Consider the following 16,108-nt stretch of genomic DNA (forward strand, 5'->3'; position numbering starts at 1 on the left):
CAGATTTTATAAAGAACTTTATTGAAGCTCCAATATATATTATTTTTGGCCTCTAAATACCCAGGTGTCAGCACCTACTCCTGGCTCTCCAGTGCTATTCTGCAACCCCCAGCACTGAAACTTTCAGTGCTAGATTTTCTGCTTGACTCCTACAGAAGGAAGAAAAATTTTCAGACGCCTCAGGCATGGCTTTAGAAGAGCAACCGCTAACATGGTGGCCAAGTGCTGGAGGTGATGTTTAGTTGGTATCCATGCCGTCACACTCTTCTTGGGGAGGAGATGGGGCAGTGTGTTCCTCACTATTCCGGCGCTGATAAAACAGCACATACGCAGCTTTTGTCTACCAAACAAAGAAGAAAACCATCTGAAACAATCCACACAGCTTGGCTGGGAATGTAATGCCCAAAGCAGGGAACCACACTTTTACCACAAACTTAGATTAGCCTCAGGCCAAATACTCACCACTATTTGGTCTTCTGAAGCCAACAATACACTGCTGTCATCAAAGTAGTACCACTTGCCATCCACTTTGTTCTTTGCGTAGGCGGTGTCTGTCAGGAGAAGAAACTGCAGCTCAGTACTCCAGGGAAGAACAGCAGGTAATGCCACTCCAGCTGTGCTGCACTAGCGACACTCCAAATGCAAACTGAGCGTGCACGGGAGGCCAAGAGCTAGTCTTAACTACCCCAAACCTGCTTCACCAACATACTCATCTTCTAGAACACACTAGCTGGGTCCAGCTAGTCTAGAACACATACCAGACTCACCCCTGATAGCTGAGATGTAGGGCAAAGAACCTTGGGAGAAAGATTACAGTGTTTTGTTCACCTCCCTTGAGCCAGAGCTTTCCCAAACGCACAGTTTAAGACTCTGCATTTTCACATGAAAGAAGTTTTCTGATGATGACAGATCTGATCTAGTGCTTGCAAGAGTCCTTGCTCAAAAAGGAAGTTGGACTAGAGTCCTGCAAAGTCCCTTCCAACCAAGACATCTGTTTGACTATGATCTCCAATCTCAAAATATACCCCCCTTCAGCCACTGCTACCCTATGGTGACATACACTACGAGTTAAGCACATATATTGCCAAATGGGAGTTCATCCATGTAGTAAACCACTTCCAGGTGGTTTTAAAAGTGTCACCTACAGCATGGACCTGCACAGACACCTGATACAGGGAACTCCACTACAGATGCATTTCATCTATGCCGCAACAAGATCAGTGACAGAAAATTCAGACTTGTCATAAATAACAAAGGAGGTTTTTTTTTTCTCCTGATGGCATGACATTTTCCCTGCCACGTGAACCTTTGCCAATGGAAACATAGAATGGAGACATTCTACTGCAAGCTAGTACCAGCTGTGCAACAAAGAGATCCCAAGAACTACATGTTTGTTTGTGGCTTGTTTTAGAAAAAGATGGAACACAGGAAAATGAAAGAGAAAAAAAAAAAGTGCTTTAAATTGGTGTTGCAGCAAACAGAATTCAGGGTAGGAAAGGCAGAAAGGCATCAGACCCAGCTTCATGACAAGCTATGCCCTCTGCTCTGCCTTCCTGGCCAATGGGTGACTGCTGCTCAGACCTTGTCTCACCAACACTGAGGGAACTCAGCAAGCTCCTGCTTGGCTGGCTCAACCGCTGGCAATCCCTGCTCTGCAGCTGTGATGTTACACCCACACCAACCAGCTGCCCTCTGGCACGGGGCAGGGCAAGAAGCTGAGTCTTGGAGTTAAACTGACAGCTTACGCTGAAGACACTCTTCAGTAAGAAGCTCCTTTCCACAATTTCATGTTTGTCATTGAAAAATCTTGACTCCACTCAAACTATGGAACACCACCACACACTCTAATAACTAATAATCAAGGTCCCACAGACCTCGGGCAGCTGCAAACTACACAGACTGGCTAGCTGCTCTGCAAATCCTAATTAGGAAGGACTTTACCTTCCAAGATTATATTCACCTGCACACAGAGCACAGGTAAGTTTTGGACTAGACACGCTTGGTGAGGGCTGCTGCAGGTCTCCAACACACAAAGCCCTCCCATGACCCCTCCGCCTGTATTTCCTTGCACACAAAGGACATGGAAGCAGTTACTCACAGTGGCCTACTCCCATGGCACCATAGTGATTGGAAACTGCAATGAGGTCATAAACATATGAGCCTGCTCTTGGGTCGCAGACAAACTCAGACATGTTTAAACCCCTGGAAGGAAAACCAAAAGTATCAGTACACCAGTAACCAGTACTTTCTAAAAAGTGATGCATGACACCAGTGAAGTTCTGCACCAGTGCTGCCTGCATGCAGAAGTGCTGCACTCTGCTGCTCAATGGCCCGACATGTTACCCCTCCCACACCGGGTAGGTCCTGGTAAACACATCAGGCCCTGCCAAAAGATTTAGAGGGAGGTGGTGAATAAAAGACAGTTCAGAGCGTCCCTGTGTAGGCATGAAAAGTGAAACAGGAGTAGTAAGGAATATGCTTCATCCTGCAACAGGATGCTGACAAGCAGAAGCAGAGGAATGCGACAGGCTTTCATCCTGTACTTGTGCAATCCTCAGTACTACATAAGTGCAGTTCTGCCCAACAAATTTGCTTAATCCTCTCTAGAGGATTCTTTTGGTTCAGCAGAATCACATGGCTTTAACCTAATTTCACAAGACACAGTACCTCCTAGTAACTAGTGTTCTTTGAGATGTGTAGAGTTTACTAAGATTAGCAAAAAAAACCCCAAAAAAACCCCAACAAACGCCAACTCATGCCTGTTGTCTTGCAGTTCAAATCCAGAAGACAGAGGTGTTCCAGTTACAGTTTTAATAACAAGCCCACCCAACAGTAACATCAGAAGTAGATTTCTCTTGACCAGCTTCTTCAAGCTCCTCCTAGTGTGAGGGAAGAATCCTACCTGATGGGGAATTCCACAACAGTGTCAAGTTTATCCCTCCAGTATCTGCTGTATGAGAATCGTTTTAAATGTACTACCAAAATCCTTGGCAAAGACCACAAGTCAAACTTCTTTGTGGCCTGTTGATGTTTCTTACAGTTAGGGCAGTACCTGGGAAAAGAGTAACAAACAAGGAAATGAATGATTATGTTAAAAAGAGAAGCTTTTGGCCTTCCATTAAAAGGTGCCTCAATAGTGCAGTATAGTCCCTGCCTTACAGAAGGCTTTTTTGGCTGTGGAATACGTAGGTGAACACACTTCCTCAGAGGTTTCCAAACTGCAACTTGCTTTTACTCATAGGCAAAATGTCCTATGGCAAGTGTGTTAACTGAGCATTGTACAAAGATTATTTTTTCTTTTGTAAATTAAAAAAAAAAAGATTTGAAGGGCCCATTACTTCTTTATTATCTCCTAATGCAGCTCAAACAGGTAACAGTTGCAAATACATCTATAGCATGTAACTGGAAATTAATAACCAACAATCACCTACTACACTGTAAGTTATTTTCTTACACAGCGAGCAAACAACCTCCAAAAATCTTCTGCACACACAGCAATCACACCTTGGTCACTTAGTATCTGCCGTACCTAGCCTCTCTGGACTAGGGATTTTTGGTAGAGTTAGCAGTGGGTTAGGACCAGTTCGAGCTAGAAATAATACAGGATTAAACCCTAAGGTAGCCACATGCTTTTGCTCTTTTACTACTGCAACTGCTTCCTCTGACAGATGTATGCTGGAGAATCAAAAATAGTGCCAGTGGGCATGTAGCTTCCAAAGATCAGGCTATTTTTAAAATAAAGGCAGGAAACTAATACGTTTTTTTTAACCTACATGCGCAGCCTATTGAGTCAATGACTTGACACAGAACTGATGAGACTTCTCACAGATAAAGACAAAAGGATAGTCCCAGGAAATTATCAGAATCCCACGACAAACAGTGTGAACTCAAATAGTTATTAGCATTTCACAATCAACATAGGAGGCAGACAGAGGCTCTTACCACGGGTCGTGTTCACCAAGCGTTTCCATAGTAGTGAAGAGCTCTATGCAGTCTCTGAGGGCTACCACAGCCTTCTTCTTCTGTGGCTGTAGCATACTTCCATGCTTTTCAAATGCCTAGTGAAAGAGATGTGTGCTTTATTCAATTCCACATAATCTTTAATCCTTAACATCGCAAAAAGGAAGATGGTCACCTTCACAATGCTGCCTGTTTCTGACCCACACAACGAAGTTTCCAGCCACTCCTTCCTTGTGTTATGAACAGTCCGTAAGAGAAAGCGTATGTCCTTACTTCAAAGTTTGTGGGGTTTGAGTTTTTTTTCCAAGAGTAACAACAGGTTATTCTGTTACAATACCTGATCCAGCAGAACTCACAAAAAGTATACTGAGCTTTCTATTATGCTCTATAAATTTGCTTTCAGGTTTCTTCCAAGTTTTGGGGATTTGTTTGCTTTGCTTGTTGAGTGGACTTAGAACTAGAGTACTTAGCCCTGAAATTAAAATGTCTGCTTTTCAGAACACACTGGAAACAACAGAAATTCCAGATCTATAGACCTTATCACTACAAGATTTTAAGTAAACATATCTCATGCTGGTGACTCAATTTTTATCAAGGGAGCTCTGCTACATTTCACCATTTACTGTCATCTTTTAAGCACTATGCAAGCCTACATAAAGACTATTTATGAAAAGAGCATACTACAACCTGTGCCTCCTGTTCATCAAAAAGTAGCCTCCGTGTATCAGAATCCCAGTCAATAGCAAGGGCAGAAAAAGCTACAAGAAAGAAGAAACATTTATTGCAAAGGTGTAAGGAGAAGGAAGAAAAAAGAAGACAGAAAAACAGTAATTACCATTCAATTTTAAGATTTTTCCTTCTACAATTGAATTTATCTCGGAGGTCCCAGAGGAATTCACGAGGCTAAAAGTGAAATGCTGCTTCTTGCAAGGCTGCAGGTCTCTTGCTGAGTCCACCTGCATATAGCCCTCACAGTGGCAGGGATCAACTTCTGCCAGCTTTTCCTTGCCTTCCTGTCCACTGTCCTGATGTTCCATCTCTTCAATGTCACCTGGCAAAATTTAAAACAAGCACAACATTGAAGAGCTTCACTGAAACTTTAGACTGACACCTCACACAGACAGCTGTTTGCATGAGCCTGTTACGACACACACTAATTACTCAGAAAGCAATTAAAAGACACACAGAAAAAGAAATCTGTGCTTGCTAACAACTGCATCTGAAGTTGTATTTTTTCCTTTATCAGATGCCAGGTGATGTGCCGAGTTATCTTAGTATCAGACATGATTGAGAGTGCTCGGTTCACAATAGGTTAATGATCATACCTTCTGCTAGCACACCCTAATAAACAGCCCAAGAAAGAATCAGCACGGTTGCCGCTGGGTCTCTTACAGAACAGAGTATGTAAGTCTCCAGGAAAGTTATTTCCATTCTTTGGCAAAAATGGGTGGACTTTTTCGCCCATTTAAAATGTCCTATTTAACTTGTTCCAGTTGTTACTCTCACAGCAGCACAACTGAGTGCTTTCAAAGAGGAAAGAGAAACTGCATTTGCCATCAGTGTTAAAACCTTCCTTGTAAGCATCTACCCTAGGAATGAGACCTCATGATTCTAGGTCCATGAATATGTCCATTTCCACTTTATTTCTCCAGAACCTGTCTTTGTCACCTAACAGGCCAGTTTTCATCACCAAGAAGTGTATTAGTAAAGGAGTTGCCTGGGGAGGAAGGAGGAACACCTAATAGGGACTTCCCTAACATTGGTCAAGATGAATGCACACCACACCTTGTTCTCCCACTGCTGCTTACGCACATCTGATCTCCCTTGGAAGGAAAATGGTCTAGAGTCCTCACCACACCATGCAGAAATTACGCAACAGCATGGTTTAATCACTGTGAAAAAACCCAACCTGCTAGAGCTTAAGCCAAATGCTAATAAAAAGCTTTAAGAGCTAGAAAGCTTCCAGGCAATTTTGAAACAACCGTACCTTCAACCACACCATTGGAGCCATTGCAGGTTCCTTTGTCCGGGCAGGTTGTAGAGTATTCTTCTGCCAAAGGGGGTTTCACGTAGCGGCTAAAGAGAGTGAATATGTTTATCACACAATCATACTGAAGCTGTACATCAGAATAACAGCACCCCTCTCCATCATCAGTTTTTGCTGTCCAATCCCCCTCAGCAAACTGGACCCATCCTCCATCGTACCATTTACAGGCCAAGAACTCTCAGAATGAGTCAAACCAAAACAATTCAGTAAGTCTCTGTTCTCGCTGCTTGTTCCAAGTTTTACTGGCGGTAGATGGAAAAGGCAAATATAAGTTACAGTGGTCCCTTCTGAAAGCCCATGGCCTGAGTTCTGCTCCTGACCCATTTTGCCACACAAAGTAGGTAGTTTCCCTTGTGACTACCACCAGTATTATCTCACAGCCTGCTTTCAGAGAGCCGAAAAAACCCAGGGCCTTGAAATGTCCCTGGGGCCTCCAGACACTAACGCAATGCAAATCCTGGTTTACAAGCCACATACAAATTTAAAAATCAAGGAAAATTCTTCCTGTTAACAAAGATGCAGTAATCCTATTACAGTGTAATTGGACAGGCAACCACTAGAACTTTACATGGGATTCAAAAGACATGACTTACCTGATCTGCTCCAAAACCACACTGTACAAGTGGTCCACAGTGAGTTTGTGTTTCAGCACAGATATTAATAGTGGCTGACCAAAGAGTACGGTCCCTGAAGTATTGCTGGATTGCCTCATTGTCTTTTCCCGAAAGTAAACAGAGAGAGTAACACACTCCGAGCCATCCTCACTTGGCTTGCAAACTTCATACCTGTTTGAGAGACAGGTATTTCTATGGGTTATTTCCACTGCCAAGAAGCACAACAGGTAGAACCAATATGAACTCAGTCCAACAAGTCTCTCCACCAGGTCCTCCTGAGAAGGACAGAAAGGGTTGTACTCTGTCTTCATGCTACAGAGCAGTTTTCCTGAACTTTTCCCATGGCTTACAATGACACAGTATACATAACCACCAACAACTCAACTGCCACCTTCCCTCTGTCTTTATTCCTAATTCACATCCCTACTGCCACTCACCTCTCAAGACATTACCCTGACAACAACATGCTGCTTCAACCAGATCATGGCATCAGTGAGAAATACTAAATGCAATTTTAAATCCCTTGGACAGAATTTGTTTCCTCTGGAGAAAGAAACCCTCTTGATACCTTGGGTTGTGCATTCTCACAGCCTCTCGTACAGATAATGGCCTGAGCTCACATCACTGAGCTGCCAACATTTCAGAAAACCAGGAGTTTGGAAACAACACAGGAAATTTCACAGAAAAATCTAAGGACAGTAAACACACAGGAGAAAAACATTCTGAAAGAAAACAAACAGCTCTGGAGAACAGTGAGGAGACCAAGAAACAGCTTGTGCTACTGGGTGAAACAGCAAATGAGGTATTTGCAGATATCACAGTCACAAGAAACCACGTGGTCCAACACTATCACACTGTTCACTTCAGGACTATTCATTACAAAAGATTCATTTTCAGGAATGCCAAGCCACACTGTTCTTAAATTTGGTGAGTCACCTGTCCAGACTGATCTTAAAACTGAAAAAGAAAGAAAGATTTCATGAATGATGTCGCTATGCAAAATGACCAAGAACACAATCACATATCTGAATGTACCAACTCTTCACAGCTCTCTTACATTAGACAAGACGCTTCCCTTCTCTTAAGGGTCAAGAAAGATTTTTCTATTCCTGTGTTCAAAATGCTCTTGTAGAGCAGGGAGGAGAACAAATTTCAGTAGTTCTGCTCCATCCTACTTAAACAAAAAGGAATCCCAGCTTGGGGCTTGCACCAAGTCAGAAAAGTACATAAAGAAAAATATCCTTCCAGAGTCCCAGCCCAGACCACCAAGCGCATTAGAGATCAGCATCAGCATAGGACAGTCCAATGCAAGTGGCAGTTGAGGTTTTCTAGGCTGTCAATGCCATTCAGCTGGACACCAGCACCGGATACAGTTCACACCTAATATTTCCTGAGAAAGAGCGCCACCAAAAGGTGAATTATTTTACTTAGCACTGTTTCAGTAACAAAAAAACATACTCCGTCCCAGAATATCATCTACAACTAACTCCAGGTCCTATGCTTGTCTCCAGTCCTTAAGCTCAACTCTATAAAACAGATCAGTACACAACATACACATGTTCCTCAACATTCTCATGACTGCCTCTCACACTGCCTACACTGTGCTCTGCAAGCAGCAGTTAATGCAGGCCCCATTTATACTCACCCTCATGCACCTGAATGAAGCCCAACCCATGTGACGGAACAGAAAAAACCCACTTAAGTATTACCCATATACAGATGTCACCCATCACAAACAGCCAGCATGCTGTACCCCTGTAACACTTTGCAAAAGACCATCTCACTGCAACGTAACAAGTTTGGTTACTCAAGTGTCCTTCTACCCACTCCACCTCAGAACAGCTTCCACATACTCTTATTAGAGGCAGACTTATCAGAATCAGGATCTGTCATTTTCTGAATCTCTTGAGCAACAGACATCCTTTCTAAAAAAAAAATAATCTAAGATATAATACTTTATCTATAATTTAAGGAAGGCTGTAGAGCTGATACTGGGAATTACTAGAAATACACTGTAATTCTGTATCTTACAACTTAATTGAAATAGTAGAACATAAAGATGACGCTACACCACACTATACGACATGGTTTTAGAAGTCAGAGTCATTAGCTCAGCTGCTACCACACTGTATATTGCCTGGTTGCCTCTATAATTCATAACAACTCTGAAAAGCATCTGAAAACTACTAAGCAATAGGGCAGGATTTGACTAGTCTTCATCAGCATTATGAAGTCTTCAGAGCTGTGGTTATAATTCAGAAAGGAGGCAGCGAGCAGTGAAGTAGGTAACTTTCATTCCCTTGCAAACTGAAGTCAAGCAAGCACACAAGGAGCACAAGGAGCACGAAAAACTACAGGAAGACAAGGCAAAGCGATGTGAAAGGGCATTGAAAGCAAAAAATACTGAGCTAAGCACCAGTCTAATATACATGTTGTATATTACTGAAACATTCCCTCCCAAGTGCCGCTATATAAAGTCCAGCTGGAAAACACTATGTGGATCACAAGTCAGCCTATAGCAACAACCAAGAAAAGAAGTATATTTTGTAAAAGAACAGAGAAGGATAGAAAAAAAAATGTCACTGAAGAAGCTGACAAACACATCTGTCTGAACAGGATTACTACTGCACACCAACGCAGAGATACCGCTGAGAGATTACAATAGGTTCAAAGGCTGACAATAAGAATGAACAGAGAACTGGAAAAAACCTGGGTGAAAATGCTGCACATACTCTGATCTCTTCTAAGAAGTGGAAATACTCCTAATCTGTTCTTTCTTCCATAATGCCAGAACATATATAAACAAGTAAACTAGGAGATAAGAAGCTGCAAATAAACTTTCACACAACAGGTAGTTTGCCCTGTTCAAGTTGGTCACAGGATTTTGCCAGTCTTACAGAGGAGTAAGATTAAAAAGGATGAGGGAAATCAACGAGCAGTATTTTTTACTAAGCCTAAAAAAACCCCTGAAACACAGAAACTCATTCTGGAAAGGATAAAAATCCTTATTTCCAATAAGAAAACTATAATTTGAGCAAGTGAGAACAAACTTCCTAGATCAGTCTGCTACAATATCTCACACATGTCAAACATTTCACATAAAGCTACTAGACTAGCAGGTTTGCTGACCTAATTCACTGTAATAATTTTTGTAGCCTCCATCACGTGAACAAACCTAACATTTCTGCAGCCACTCGTGGTTTTTCAAGACCACAAACTCATCTAGTAACACACAGCATGTTGTAAGAGAAGGCAGCAAACATGGTATGTATGGCAAACTAAATTATTCAAATATGCACACTTTCATAGGTTAAAGGTGACCTGCAAATCAATTTGTGAAACTTTTATCAATGTAAATGATACTTATTATAATATATGCCCCATTAGCCAGGCTAAGAGAACAGGGGTATCTAGTTTATCCATTAAAACATTTTTCTTCTTAGGCCTTAAGAACTAAGAAGAAATACTAAGAGTGATACCCTTGAAATGGGCTGCGGAGGTTGTTTTCAAGTGGTACTTACCTGACCCCTTGTAGGCCGGCCCCAAGCTCCAGCAGGATCCCTGGGTGATGTGATATCACCAGCATGGTGCATGTGTGGGTGTTACATTGGAGCGGGAGCCGGAGGTCCTAGTGGGGCTGGACTTCACAGAACCTAAGAAAAAGAAATAGTAAGCGTTTCGGTTATGTGCTGAATGCTGTTCTCTGCTTAGCCTGGAGAATGAGAGCATTCAGCAAACACTGAACAACCACTGTCAAATTGATTTGCAGACCACCTTTACATTACTGACGTTCTGATCATTTGCCACAGATCTCCCTGACCTCTGGCAGGAACAACATGCCTCCAGGAAACATTTACAATGTGGTGAGAGGCAGGTTACTCCCACCATTCTTTGGCTGCACTGCCCCTACACACTGTGCCAGTGATCTTGCTTCAGGTCTTGTAACAAACCCCTTTATTTCTGCAAGAGTCTCACCTTTTTCTCTGAGGCTAAATACTAATGCATCTTGCATCAGAACTACCCTACGTTTCCAAGCCTGTCACGATGAGAAAGAGATGAGTGCAAAGCCTTGTGACAGAATAGGCTTGGACAATTCTAGCCCCAAATTCTCCTTCCCTTTCAGCTGACCTGAAAAAGAAAATGCATAGTTTTGTCCTTTTGTGCCAGGTTCATTTTGGGATGCATCTGACAGTTAAAGTCACTTAAATATCAAGAAGCCCAGTAACATTTGCATTTCTTCTTTTTGAAGTTTGACTATCAGAGAGCACAACAAGTAACGTTAATACCTCAATATCTTAATAATCACCACAAGAACTGATGAGCCAGAAACTGAACAGCTGAAAGGGCAAATCTATCTTAGCCATCCAGGCCAGATTTTTAATTTTTTTTTCCCCAAAAAAAAAATCACTGTCCATTCAGCTTAAATTCCAAATGGAGTCCAATTCTTCCCCTCCCCGCAAGATTCAGCACTTCCCACCGTTTTAGTGGGATGTGAAAATTCACAGTGCACGTCTCAAGGTGTCAAAAGTGCCCTGCAAAAACCACAGAAGGCTGAACGACTCTTCCCTCACATCCCTATGGCGAAAACCGGAAAAAATACAGCTTGTCTGACCACTGAAAGCTCCTAAAAAAACGTGCAAGCTCATTATTCTATACATCCCATCTATCACATATTTCACAAATATTCATCAATACTAGCCGGGACTACAATGCTTGCAGACCATGCCTCCTCTGTCAAGCAAATACAAAAAACAACAAAGCGCATTCCAGCTGTGCTACTCCTACTGCAACATAGCGTGAGTTCCTGCTCAGTGACATTTACAAGTGAAGCATTTCATGGAAATCTATATTCTACTCAGTAACCAACCAATATAGAGGCCTAAATTAAAAGCAGAGATTTAACAGACATTGGTGTCAAAAGCAAGACACCAGTACAAGAGTAGTGACTTTTTTTGTTTGTTTTAAAATCACGTCCCTGCTGTGGCCCAGATCTTCTACAGTATTAGATTAGGCTCTTCCTTGAATTCTGAATTGAGACCTGTTGCTAGCTGGCTAGTGCACAATATTCTAAAATCAGAAGCCTGTTGAACCAACAGGGTATTGTCATATGCAGACCCAGGCCTGGCTACCACTTTCAGCAAAGCAAACATGGAGAAATATTGCAAGAGACTGGCCATTTTCAGTTTTTCAGTCCTGAGGCAACTTAAGGTGATGCTACAAAGGCAAGAACTGCCAGTTTAGATTACTACAAGACCCTAAAGCTTCAGAACCATTGAAACAACTGATTTCTGTTACAGAAGACTGACACCCAGGTGATCACGGGTCGAAGATCTGCTGGACTCTGAGCAAAGTCCTGTTGAGAAGGGGACAAGGAGAGCAAGAAACAAAGGAAAAATTCGATGGCAGCTGCTCACTAAACCAGAGCCTGAAGACTTTGTAGCTTTCCCTATCATTACACACTCATTCCTTGCATTCTCAGACTCCAGCAAGGGACCACAGATGATTACTAACACAACTTTGGTTTGTTTCTGTCAGTGGAAGGGAGAAGTACTCTTCAGGTGAGGAAACTGCTACACCATTAAAAAAGATGATTTAACACTAGCTTGAGGCATGGAAGGGCACTGTCTTCGGTTTAGCACAGCTTCTCTTGCAATTCTGTGTGTGGCTATCAGGAAGGAACAAAAGAAAAGATCTGTGAGCACACCCAAATTCAAAGATTAAGCAGCAAATTCCTTCAGGAAAATGCCTCAAAAATCAACAGGACCCACTGAGCAGCCTGCAATTTTAAAATACAAGTTTGGGAAATATACACTTGAGAAACCTATTTCTGAATATGCTGTACTAATTTAATTCTATTTTGAATTGCTTACTTCTTTGTATTTCATTTTCTCATCAGTGAAAGAAACTTTGCATCTAACTTCAATTGCTTAAAACAAGTGATGAGATGTACACATTACAGTTTGCCAACGGGGAAGTATTGCCACTGGACATTACTGAAAAACAGGAACAGATGATCAGTATGTAAAAGTGATGAGATCAATAAAACATTAATTAGGATGGTTCAAGTACATGAGACAGTGAATAACATGTTTACTTAAATACAAATTATTAACATAATGGTCCTCAGTCATATCCCAAGTTGCATAGTATATGTCAGCTTCAAACCCATCTAGGTTAACATTTAGTACCTAAGAACACACCCTGCAAAAGGTACCATTGATAGCAAATGATTAATAATTGAATGTACTATTAGTAGGTTAACATTAAAACAATTAGAGCAAATTAATTGTTAATAGTCAGTTCAAGATATAAGCACTTTTGCATGTCCTGCTAAGTGCTTCGTTAAGCACCAGCAAGTTCTTTGTTTAAAGGAGTAAAGTACGTCACAAGATGAATGAGCTGACTGGAAGTCTACCACAAGCAGCACCAACCAGGGGAAAGGCAATGCCAGCAGGGGAAGACCACAACTACCGACTCAAGAAACCCTTCCAGACCCAAAAAGAAGTTGAGACAGAGCATGCAAACTAATTAACACCAGAAGCAAGAGAATTACTTGATAAACAGGAAATTCAGTATTACATATTGAAGGAATTCTGTAACTTGTAAGCAATGAAGGCTGATAACTTTGCTTTCTGAACTGTATAAATAGTACAAAGTTTTGACCATCAGTGAGTTAGGCATTTGTGGCTCAGCACCTAGCTCACTACCTTGTACAAACTGGAATAAAGGTATAGAAATACCTTGACTCATTGTGAGAATGGGTGCTGTGTACCAGGTAACAAGCCCGCCTACATGTTAATGCCATGATTACCTTACCCCTCTCCAGTCTGTTTTTCCCACCTGACATGCCTCTCACGTAACTTTGCTGCACTGTGAGCACAATAACCTGAAATGCTGCAGTTTTCAATTTCAATTAAAAAAAAAACAACAACAAAATACTTGATTTGTAACATCAGTAATGCTACTAAAAACTTAATATTTTCTGCAATTTGTTCTCCTAGAATAGAAGCTGATATGTTTTAGCCTTACTACATATGGCAATTAAATGATTCAAACCTTAGAAAAAAAATCTGTTTTCAAAACATAGTAGGCAAACAGCTTCCAGAAGGTTTCTTCCTTGCTAATAAATCGATACATCATCAGCCCATCTTAGTGTGCAAATAAAATTCTGATGGGTTCACACTGATTTATTTAATCTCTTTTAGGTTGTTATTTATTTAAATTGTGATTTTGGGGTGAAAATACTGTCACTGTAAAACATTACACAGCTATACTTTCTAATAAAAAGGCAGCTGTTCCCCTTCATTAATCAATACAAAGACAGTTTTCTTTCAGGAACAGAAGAGATACACATTACTCAGTGTAACTAGTGATACACGCCACAACTACGTCACCAGTCAGCACAAGAGGATCTTTTCCAAACTGAACATTTTGTGGACTATGCAGCCATACAGAGCCATCCCTCAAATCATAAACAGCAAGTCTTTTCCTGTCACTTAATAAAGAATTGACCTTAATTTAAAATCAAAAGAACAAAATGCTTTTCAGTGGGCACTCAAGCCTTCACTGTCTTTGGGGAAATAAAACGTTTCTCAACTATACATCATTTCAATTACATATTTTTAGTCTCAAGTGGAAACAAGTTTGTACTTTAAAGGTGGAAGATTTTGGAAGACATAAGATATTTTTTCCGATGTTTTTTTATTCCTCCATTTAACAAACAGTGAGATATCTGCCTGTAATCTAAGAAAATAAGCAAGTTGCTGGGATATCAAAAACTCCTGAGGTTACCAGCAGCAGCAATCTGAACATACAACCACCATATGCCACATTCTTCAGCCACACATCACGCAACGTCTTCAGGAAGGCAGCAAGGCCTGATCCGACACCTTACAGTTGGTAACTTCTACTAGAAATGTAACAGCTTGAGGAACATATGAGAAATTTCTGTTTAACCCACCCCTGCCCTACTCCTGAGAGGCTTCCACAGGTACCCCAGGACAGCTGTGTGCAGAGCAACATGGCACTCCACGCCAGACAAGAGAACAGTTATTTTAACACTATCCTATATCCTGGCCCAGGTTACCTTCTGATTCCAGTTACATCAACCCAGCTAAGGCGCAAGAATGAATGCCGAGTGTTACTCAGCCAGCCCAGCACTGAGAATAAGCGCAAACTATGTTTTCATGCTAAAACAAAAAGCAAGAAATTTCAGGAACATTATCTACTCCAGTTAAGCTAGAAGGAACAAGTTAACCAGAGAACACGAGGAGCGAACAGGACTGTTCCTGCTCTGGTTTTGGAGAAGAGGCCCGCAAAGAAAGCACACATGGCAGTGCCTGGGTGCAGCCCCAAGGTGGGTAGTGGTGGCAGATGCAAGTCAGAGCAGCGTTTGCTTTTGACAAAAAAAGCAAGCAGGCAACCCAAGAAGTGTCCCACCACTGAAGGAAAACATACAAGGGCCAGTGCAACAGCTAAAACTTCTGGAGTGGGGTTCTGTGCAGGAGCCCTCTCTAGCAGGGTTAAAAACCCTTTCTGCAAGAAGCAAAAGGCAGAGGATGCACCTCCATGGCTGCAAGTACATTCCCCAGTGGGAAACAAGTTTTGAAGCCAGCAGGACACAAACATTTGCACTAATTTTAAAGTTATGCACTTTTTTAGCAACTATGTACCAAGTCCAAACAGACAATATTACTCCTCCAAAAGCAACTCAGACAATCCTCACCATCTTAGACTAAGATTTAGAAAGCCTGAAAAAAAACTTATACAAGCCAGTTTCAACATAAGAGTTTTAACTCACAGAGATCTCCAAGGGTTCCTCAGACCACAGGCTAAATAAAAATTGAAAACATTTCCTGCAAGGAAAACTAAAGAAAAATCATAATTTCTTGGAAAGATACCAAAAAACACATAACACATGCAGTAACAAAAAAAACCCCAAACACATAAACCCTTCAGCATATCCTTTACATCGTCAGTTTGCAAGGGCCCAATGAACCAGAAACCTAACACTGCTAATTTTAAATTCAACCAAGTCCTTTCTGTGACAATTTTCAAAGTTTCTCCTAGTGCCACTATACTCTCACAGCCTGCTCACCTCAGGCTCTACAAGCAAGTAACACCAAAAGGGTAAAAATAACAATCACTCAAACTTGCAGGTCAGAAATCACAAGTTGAAGACCCACCCTGACTGTTCCCACCTTGTATCTATCTTAACAGAAAGCTGATGTATTTGCTGAAGTGGATGTGAAAGGAGGGACTGACAGTACAAGACCTTAAATAGATGGAAACCTATTTAAAAGTTTAAATTAAATTAAAGAGTTTAAGTGTGGAATGCAATAACCTTCACCCTACTATTACCATTTCTTGAATGATTCAATTAAATCTTAGCACACCTAAGAGCAGGCTTTTTATAACCAGACAAGGTAAGCAGAATGTTCACAATAAAATAATGCATTTGCCCTTAACTAAGAAGTTTAATTTTTGC

General features: G+C 41.4%; 1 protein-coding gene across 8 annotated transcripts in view; it reads right to left on the reverse strand.

The window, feature by feature from the left end:
• Positions 1-16,108, reverse strand: part of USP4 (ubiquitin specific peptidase 4) — a 44,346-nt gene continuing 28,238 nt past the window's right edge. For 3 of the 8 annotated variants that reach the window (XM_056334979.1, XM_056334980.1, XM_056334978.1), the window contains 9 exons: positions 6,601-6,792; positions 5,948-6,036; positions 4,796-5,011; positions 4,648-4,718; positions 3,943-4,058; positions 2,903-3,052; positions 2,099-2,202; positions 463-551; positions 1-340 (listed from right to left, as the gene is read on the reverse strand). In XM_056334979.1, coding sequence (XP_056190954.1) covers positions 239-340; positions 463-551; positions 2,099-2,202; positions 2,903-3,052; positions 3,943-4,058; positions 4,648-4,718; positions 4,796-5,011; positions 5,948-6,036; positions 6,601-6,792 — 1,129 coding nt within the window. In that variant the 3' untranslated portion in view covers positions 1-238. The other 5 variants (XR_008821285.1, XR_008821284.1, XM_056334983.1 and 2 more) reach the window with 5 other exon arrangements.

The sequence above is a fragment of the Falco biarmicus genome, chromosome 4 (genome assembly GCF_023638135.1).
Source record: "Falco biarmicus isolate bFalBia1 chromosome 4, bFalBia1.pri, whole genome shotgun sequence".
NCBI lineage: Eukaryota > Metazoa > Chordata > Aves > Falconiformes > Falconidae > Falco > Falco biarmicus.